Here is a 9,097-nt window from a genome sequence, read left to right as displayed (position 1 = left end):
CCTGCCACTCGGAAGGGTCTCTGCACACACTGTTCCTGTCTACACGTCACGTTCTGCTTTCAGCGGCGCCAGGAGCAGCCCAAGCCGCCTAGGTGCTCAGGCTGCAGTGCAGAGGGTGACAAACCTTAAACCCACTGCTCAGTGAACCGCCAAGAAGTGACCGGGCCGAGACTCCACTCAGGTCTGTCTGAGTCCTTTCTACAACATCTCCTCCTCACAAGGCCAGAGACTCAGGCGTAGCAGAGAAAGGGAGGCAGGAAACGAAGCTGGAAAACGTGCCCCCAGCTTGCAGAGAGGTGGGGGGCAGGGGGTGCGGCGTCTGACAGAGGCCGTCAGAGGAAGAAGCCCCGGAACCCTGAGCGAACCCCACTCAGCCCAGAGCGTGGCCATGACCTTCCCCACCCTGCCCTCCAGCTGCTGCTCTCAGCCCTCCAGGGAGGACGTGCTCCCACGTGAATTCAAGCGTGGCATCTGGTGAAGGACGAGCTGGGCCCTCGTCCTGCCAGACCATGACGACTTCCAGGGTGACCCCAGAGAACAGAGAGGCTCACATCTGATAGCAGCAGGAGAGGCCCCTCGGCTCTGATGCATAGTCCCCATCGGGGCCTTACTTTTGGGGGCGATGCGAGGCAAACAACAATACAAAGCATTTTTAAAAATATGTCAGTTGTAAAAAGAATGTTTTCCAGAAGTGAGGGAAAGAGGATTATAGTTTATCGTTAGGGGTATAATATTCTTAGCAAATCTGCGAGGCAAGTCGTGGATCGGTACTGTCATTTTGGATGTAAGAGGAGCTGCTTAAACCTACAGGGCCGGCGCATGGCAGAGATCCAGTTTGGATCCAAGCCTGCTTGATCCTAAAATGTCTGCTTTTATTTGCCGCCTCCAAATCAGTTCTTACGGAATTGTGGCAGGCAGAATGACGCCGCCTTCCCAAAGATGTCCACCTCCTAATCCCCAGACCCTGTGTATACGTTGCCTTACATGGCCAAAGGGAATTTGCAGACCCGATAAAGTGAAGGATCTTGAGGTGGGGATTACCCAGAAGAGCGTCACAAGGAGTAACACAAAGTCTCTGACGCAGCAGGTGCCCAGAATGCGCGCTGGATGACTACTGAAGGGTGAGCTGCCTAACGTTGCCCATAGGGCCGGATTCAGGATTCTAACTGAAAAATCTAGACTCCGATGGCGACACCAGTCCATTCCTTTACCTCCTTTCTCCCACTGGGGCCTCTTCGGTCAGGCTTCTTGGGGGAGGCTTGAGGACACTGGTTAAGATGCAAGCCCTGGGACCACAATCGTGAATGTCATCACATGGGTCCTTCTAAGCAAAAGAGGGAGGCAGGAGGGTCAGTCAGAGGAGATGTGACAAGAAGAGCAGGTGTCAAAACCAGAGAGAGATTTGAAGATGCTGCGCTGTGCTTCGCAAATAGAGGAAAAGACCATGAGCCAAAGATGTAAGCAGCTTCTAGAAGCTGGAAAAGGTGAGGAAGCGAATCCTCCCCTAGAGTCTCCAGAAGGAACACAGCCCTCCCAGTGCCTTGATTTCAGCCCAGTGAGACCACTTTCCCATTTCTAATCTCCAGAACCGTAAGGTAAAAAATATATGTAGGTGTAAGCCCCTAGTTCACAGAAATTTGCCATGGTGATGACAATAAACTATTACTAGGCATATAATGTGCCATAAAGGAAATCGCTTTGTTATTCGTGCGGTGGATTCGAGTTCAGAGAAGATCATTTATTCCCCACCAGAAATCAAGAGTCTTGGAATTGCTGACTTTTTGTATCATGTCAGAGTCTATAAAACCCTGCCACAAACTATCAATAAGTTAACCATTCAAAAGAGAAAAAAACTTTAATTGTGAAAAAACCTACATTTTAATGTACAAAATTACACAAATTATACATTTCACTAACATAGAAAAATACATATTGGTGACGAGAGACAATGCTAGCCTATTTTAGACACAAAATTGAGCAATTGTTATAATTGTTATACTCTCAAAACCACAGAAGGAGCATTGAGCCCAGCTAACACTGGTCAGGAATCCAATGGGCATCTCCGAGGACCGACTGGAGGCAGGGGTTAGGGGACAGCCACCGCTCAGCACCCCAGGCAGGGTCTTGCTGAAGAACATTCAAAAGGAAGGGGGTCTGCTCAGGCGGCCGGGCCACCCCACTGTGAACCAGCACTCCTGGGCGGAGGGGCAGAACCTGGACTGCAAACCTTCTGCCTCCGGTGTTTATTAATGGAGATGTGTGATCTCAGAGTCCTTTTAGATTCATGCAATTACAAGGAGCCGGGTTATTGTGCATTTGGGACCCAGCGGGCACACACGCACTTTCCAGACTGATGTCTGCGCTTCACGGTTTTTACGGCGTCTGCCCCGACTTCAGCCCGGAAGAGTGAGGAGACCAGGGGGGTTCCGTCAAAGCGAGCTCGCGAGACTCATCCATCGCCTTTGCCAGCGACACCCGAGTCCCTTCCCCGCCTCGCCATCCAAAGCTGGTTGTGCAAACCTGAACTCTGGGAGATCATCTGAAGTCGCCCAGCTCAGGTTGGTGGCACTCGCCCCTCCCCCCTCCCTGCCCTCCACCATTGCACTGAAATGCATCCGGGCATTTCCAAAGAGGTAAGGGAAGGTTCCCGCCACCACGGAGCACTAATATGTGCCGGGTGCTTTGGGAAACTCGTGCTACCTCCTTAACGCCCACACCTCCCCAGCCACTTCCGCGTAGGACGCCGAGACTAGGAAAGCTAAGTACGCTGCCCCGGCCAGCACGCCCCGTGGGCGGCAGGGTCATGGTTCAAACCACGTATCTGGCCCATAACTCTTTCTCCGATCTCTTAGAGGCATCAATTGCCCTTATCCCAGTGAAAAGTCTGATGGTTAATAGCTGTAACATTGCTGCATAGGTATTAATGACGCATTTACAAACATCGTATCATATTACTTTAAAAAGAAAATATTGATGCCATTTATGTCAAGTTCTCGGCCATGTTTAACAATGCCATTCGTTTGCCTTGCTCCTCCCTCATGCTACCATCATTTCAAGGTGTCATCAGTCTACCTTTGAGCACAGCCTGATGATGTTTTTCAAAGATTAGAAAAAAAAAATGGTATTGGAACAAACCTTATTTGGATGGTGACACTTCTCACCTTACTCTTCCCACGACTCTGTGTGACACATTTATGCCAAGGATGCAGAAGTCATATTTGGAGGGGAGCTGTGCTTGCAGAAACCGGACTAGGATTTAGAGAAAATCAAACAGGATAAAGAAAGCCCAATCCTTCCAACCTAAGCCTATCGACTTCTTAAAAGCAGTGTTAGGTCCACGGCAGACAAAATCTTTTTCTAGAAATTCTCATAAGACATGAAAAAGGACTAAATACATTAAGAAACCCAGGTATTTCTCCTTCCTTCTCCACCTCCTGACGGCACCCAGAGAATTTCCAAAGAATTTCTTTCGAAGCCAGGTAGGAACACAGTTGGCCGTGTGTGCAAATGCTGAACAGAGGTCTGCTTCTATGTGCTTACATGCTGGTACCTTTATGTGTTGCAGTGAACTTAAGAGTATCTATTTCTGAAAGATTGCAGGGTGCATGAAACTGTGCCCAAGAGATCCGCTTCGTGTGCCCATTGCACCTCCCGACTGTATTGCCTGAACTTTCATGCCGCTGTGCCGAGATCGGCCACCACGAGCCACCACGAGCCACTGCGAGCTCAGCATCCAGGGTCTGGCACAGAGGGGCTGAGTCCTGCAGTGTGCTATGCACTCACTGCTTAAAAGGGCCTCTCAAGGCGAGGTCACAAAGCTGACTCACGGCCAAAAATATTCCAAAGATGAGAAGTTGCCTTCTGTCACTTCTGAACATGCATCTCTTTCCCAGTGAGGGACAAAATTATGTAAGAGTCTGACATGGAAGGAACCACAGTGGCACCTGGGATTTCAGCGAACATGGGCTGGGAGAGCTCGGAGGGCCTGTGAGCCGACAGCCTGACGGTCCTCACCCTGGGTGCCCATCAGATCCCCGGGGGGCTTGCCGGGGCCCCACCCGAGACAACCGGATTTAAGGCACCTGGAGAAGAGTCTGGCTTTGGTGTTTTAAAAACCTCTGCAGGTGAGTGCAGTGTGAAGCCAGGGCAAAGAATGATCGATCATTCCAGGCCATGGAATGCAATCTTTACGTCCTACAAATGGGCCGGAGCGGGGGAGGGACCATGCTACACGCCCGCCCTCGCCCCAACTCCCAGCCGTCTCCCCAGCTCCCAGCCCAGAGCCCCTCCCAACTGCAAGGTGCTGTGTGAATAGAGAAAAAAAAAAAGTCGACTGTCTAAAATATGTCAGAAATGTCTAGCACCCTCTTCTCAGAAGTTGACTGATTCTCAAAAAGTTTCGCATTACCAGAGCTGGGATTTCACCCTGGAACTGAACAAGAGCTGTGAATCTGTCAACGGGAGCCCTCCAGCCTGAAGGTCTCGGAGTTTAGATTGCTGAGTGACACACGTAGTAAGACAGGAAGGCATCTTTTAAAGGGTGTGGCTTCCCGCTCCTCTGCAATGACGGGTCAGCAAACTCGCACAGTGATCTCGTTGCAAAGCGATCCGTACACTTTCGGTCAGCTTGGCTGCTTGAATTTCTCGCTGGGAAGCTAGAATCGGGGAGGCTGTGGAGGGACGGATGGAAGTCACAGTGACCTCAGCCATGCCAAGAGCTGAGCGAGTCCCCGAAGTATCTTGGGGTTCGGGGCTTCCCAGGGGAACATGTGGGCAGGGAAAGAATTTCTCTCTCTAATTCCTGTTGCTAAGTGACGCCATATGGATTGTAACCCAGTAGAAGATGAATCTCGTCAGGCCCAGATCTAGAATTCCAAACCTGAGGACCGTGCATCCGGCACAGCGGCAGAAGCCTCGGTGAACGACGTCAGGACCGGATTCAGGCACACCTGCCGTCGAGAGACAGCGTGGCTGCCTGTGCCGCTTAACCTCTCTGGGCTTCGCCTTCCCCACCGGGGAAACGGGGAAGGGTCGCGCGCGTTCTTCACAGATAAAGTCTGCGGTTCTGACGACGGACGCTTCCGGATCTGCTTCCCGTGACCGCGCCCCCGGCCTGCTAGGGAAAGGGCAGTGGCTTGACCCCTTCAGGCACACAGCTGGTGGGCAGCCCTCCTTGGTCTGAGAGCCAGGGGACCACGCTGCCTGTAAGGGTCTCGCAGCCGCCACACCTCTGGCGAACCTATTTTAAGAACGCTGCCTGGCAGTGCGCGGGGGACGTTGCCATGCCAACTTGCCGGCTGCTGCTGATCACACTCTAGGAGCGCGCAGGACAGCCATCTGACAGGCAGTTCCCTCCCGCAGCCTGCGGTCCTTTTCCGGATCCGCACCAGACAGACCTTGTTCATAATGGCACACAGTAGGTGCACAGCAGATATGCGTGGGTGACGTGGATAAAGCATGCGCACAACACGGAAGCCTGCACATGCTTTCCGGCCGGCATATCCGTTAATGCCCAGGGCAGGTGTTCAGCCAGGTATTTTATTGCCCTGTTTACCAGGTGAGTAAACCGAGGAGGGGGTGTGGCTTCCCCATGACCGCGGAGCTGAGAAGTTTGCAGAGCCCGACTCCAGCCCAGTGATCCTGGTTTGCACCCCAGCCTCTTAATGCCACAGTTCGGGGCATTTAAAAATAGTTAAGATGGTAAATTTGATGTTGTGTGTATTTTAGCACAATTTTTTTTTTTTAACACAGTAAGCCGGGCGAGACACATTTGTGAGCCTGATCTGGGCCGAGGGCTGCTTGTGTCCACGCTGTGGACTAGGGATGCTCTGAGCTCTGTCTCAAGGGACAGACCGGGTCTCTACAATAGCAAGATCCCTGCTGAGGCTCTCTTAAACCACTGTCCCGCCTTGCCCCATGCCAGCCACCTCGGGGGGCAGCTACAAGGACCATAACGGCAACGGGTCCTTCCGGCAGGACGGGCTCCCCAGCGACCGTCGGTCACGTGAAACGGGGAAGAGGGACTCGCACTTCACGAACGACAACGATCCCTGGCATGTGGGAAGCACATTCGGCAGCCATTAGCTCGTTTGGCCGTCAGAACAAAACTGTCAGGTAGGCGCCAGGACCCCCAAACGGATGAAGAAGTGGACGTCCAAGAAGGCAAATGATCCGCAAGGCGGCACAGCCGAGGCGTGGCCGAGCCTGTCAGGGTCTTGGGACTCCAGCCGCGGTTCCTTCCGCCACCCCGGGGCCACGCCTATGGGCTTCCGAGGGTCCGCAGCCATCTCTCTGGTCATCTGCTTGGTGTTAGAGACGTTCCTACGAATGACTTAAAACCGGAAGAGGGTCGTTTGGCTTGTAACTCACCTCCCCGGATGGGATCGCAAATCACAGGGCCTCCTGCAGGGGCTTGGCTGGTTTTTTGGGAGAGACGCGAATATTCGATGTGCCCGCCTCTGCGCCGTTGTCTTCCCTGCAACGGCACAGTCAGGGAGATGAGTCCTTGAGAGGCACGTGCCAAACGGTGTGGCATCCGCACGGAACCGTCCAGACGCACAAGCCTTCGGGACGCTGGGAGGCCCGCTTTCACCGCTAAATGCGGCGGGCTTAAATCGTGAGAGCCGGGTCCAGTTCGTCAGCTGCTCTCTCTAGAAAAGAATCTTTGTTTGGAATTAGTAGACAACATCCTCTTTATTGGGGGCGTTTTTGAACTCTGAAATAGTATGGGAATTTTAAGTGAGGAAGCGTTCGTGTGTATTTGTGCAGAGAGGGTTTCTAACTTTCGTGAGGCTCTCAGAGGACCAGTGCCCAAAGGATGTTTAAGGATAACTGACCCGAAGAACGTGATTGAGGCTCTCAGGGCTGCCTTCATTCATCCGCTCAACAAATCAGAAGTGGGCACCTCCTATATGCCAGGGATGCTGAAGGAGACAGACGGTAACCTAGGAATCACGATTTAAACGTTATGTCTCAGGTGTAACTGGAAAGGAGGGCCGCGGGAGACAACTGCGGGGCCCAGGAAGGAACAATCGAGGTGGGAGACAGCAGGAGCGTGTGGGGGGAGCGGCTAACCAGTGAATGCAGGCGGCCTGCGCAAAGGTCCTGCAGAGAGGGGGCCAGGGCACAAGCCAGCGTGGGGAGAGTGGGGGAGTAAGGGGCACGGCGGGGGACGAGGCTGGGAAGGTATGCGGTGTAGCAGATGCTGGGCTGGAGGGGAGTGAGGGTCTCCAGAGCAGAGCCAGGACAGGGTCGGGGGTCAATTAACGAAGAACAACATGAAGGAAGAAAATGAAGGCAGCAGAGGAGGAGGACCGCCTGGAGACGGTGATGTTTGAGTGGAGTCCTGGAGAAGAGTTTTCTGGCCGGAGGGAACAGCTTGGGCAAAAGCCAAGAGGGGTGAGAGAGAGTGGGCTGGGAGGGGCTTAGCCAAGCAGACTGGTGTGCCCCGAGGAGCCCTTATGGGTTCTGCCAGGTCAATAAATGTATTTGAGCACTCTGTCGGCTTACAGATGGGGACCCCAGACACATAAAACCCTGACAGAGAGCGGCATCCTTTGTCAGCTGCACGGCTGCCCTCATGACTGATTTCACCACGTTGGCTTTGGAGTGATGCTGAGCCTCTCCAGAGATGGATAATAATGGCATGCACAGCTCACAGCAACATTCATAAGGATGCTGGCGAGAGTGCCAACCACGACATCACCCATTGTACCCCCAACGTTGTGTAGGTGTTTTTTAAGTCTGATTCTCAAAAATGTATTTACATGTATCTTATAAGCTGCTTTCAATCCTTTGACTAGAAGAAAATAAACAAGACAAAAAATAAATCTAATTTTAATCATCAAAACCTATAGGACTGTTGGTACCCAAACTTCACTACACATCAAAATCACTTGGAGAGCTTAAGAATTAAGATTCCTGGGCTCAAGTCCAGATTTATGGAATTCGTATCCAGGAAGTGAATCTCAGAAATCTGTACTTTCAATGAATTCAATGCTTGTGAGTTAATCTGGGTAATTCTTATGCCTTAAGGTCATGCGCTAAGTACCTGGCATTGAGTTCTGCTGGTTGGGGGATGCTTCAGTCTGAGAACAAAGCAAAAAAGTACATTTTTTTTTTTCTGCTAGAATCAGGTGAGTGATACCAAACACAACAAATCATCATCCCTTGCCTAAATCATGCATGAGGCTGGTGCCCCAGTCCTTTTATGCATTCATCAAGAAGTTAATGTGACAACGCTTTCAGAATTAGTGAATACAGTAGGCTCACTTCTATAACCCATGTAGGTCACTCACAGAGGGTAAGTCTCAAATATTATTACAATACAAATATATTCAACTCCTGAGAGATGATCAGCAGAGACAGTAAATAGGAGAAAATGCCATGAAGGGATGACGTGTAACAGGGGTTCTAAAAATGACTTTAACATAAGAATGGTTACAATGTTTACATATATGTTATGCAAATGAACAATGGAGTAACTGATATAAGACCTCAAAAGACAGGCTAAGCAGGAGATAAGATACAGATGAAGAGAGACTGAGTGAACTGGAAGACAGATCTGAAGAAATCATCCAGGATTGAGCAAAGATAAAAAGTTAAAAGATAAGGGTAAGGTTAATCTAGATCAAGTATTTAGCAATGGCCTTTTTGAGGCGGTGACATTTGAGCTAAGACTCAAGTGGCATGAAAAATTCAGCCACAGAAAGAAATGGGAGCCAAGTGTCCTAGGCAGAAGCAGCAGGCATGCACAAGACTTAAGGTGAGAACAGGCTTGGCGGGAACAGGTTGGGATGGTTGAACAGGAAGCAGACGCCTGTGGCTCCACCATGTGAGAAGCTAGTGAGGAAGAGGAGAATGTGAGCCGTGTGGAGTCCACAAGGGGACTTCAGATCAGAAATTGGCGGATAGCCGCTGAAGGCAAAGGAGAACTTTCTCACAATGAGAGCTAGCTATTCACTCATTCACTCACTCATCCATCCATTCGTTTGTCCATTCATTCATTCATTTGCTCACCATCAAGTACCTACCACATGCTACGCTCCGCGTTCGGGGCTATGGGGGAATGCCGAGATGAAGAACACATGGGCACTCT

General features: G+C 51.2%; 1 protein-coding gene across 1 annotated transcript in view; it reads right to left on the bottom strand.

The window, feature by feature from the left end:
- Positions 1–1,970: 1,970 nt before the first annotated feature.
- LOC107519011 overlaps positions 1,971–9,097 on the bottom strand; it is a 31,321-nt gene continuing 24,194 nt past the window's right edge. Inside the window, exons 4-6 of the mRNA XM_036227347.1 lie at positions 6,370–6,475; positions 4,880–5,116; positions 1,971–4,670 (exon numbers count right to left, since the gene is read on the bottom strand). Of these exons, the coding sequence (XP_036083240.1) occupies positions 4,490–4,670; positions 4,880–5,116; positions 6,370–6,475 (524 nt within the window). The 3' untranslated portion in view covers positions 1,971–4,489. The remainder of the gene's footprint in view (positions 4,671–4,879; positions 5,117–6,369; positions 6,476–9,097) is intronic.

The sequence above is a fragment of the Rousettus aegyptiacus genome, unplaced genomic scaffold (genome assembly GCF_014176215.1).
Source record: "Rousettus aegyptiacus isolate mRouAeg1 unplaced genomic scaffold, mRouAeg1.p scaffold_m13_p_10, whole genome shotgun sequence".
In the NCBI taxonomy this organism is placed as follows: domain Eukaryota; kingdom Metazoa; phylum Chordata; class Mammalia; order Chiroptera; family Pteropodidae; genus Rousettus; species Rousettus aegyptiacus.
The sequence above is the reverse complement of the archived record's forward strand: the minus strand, read 5'-3'. Positions and strand labels throughout refer to the sequence as shown.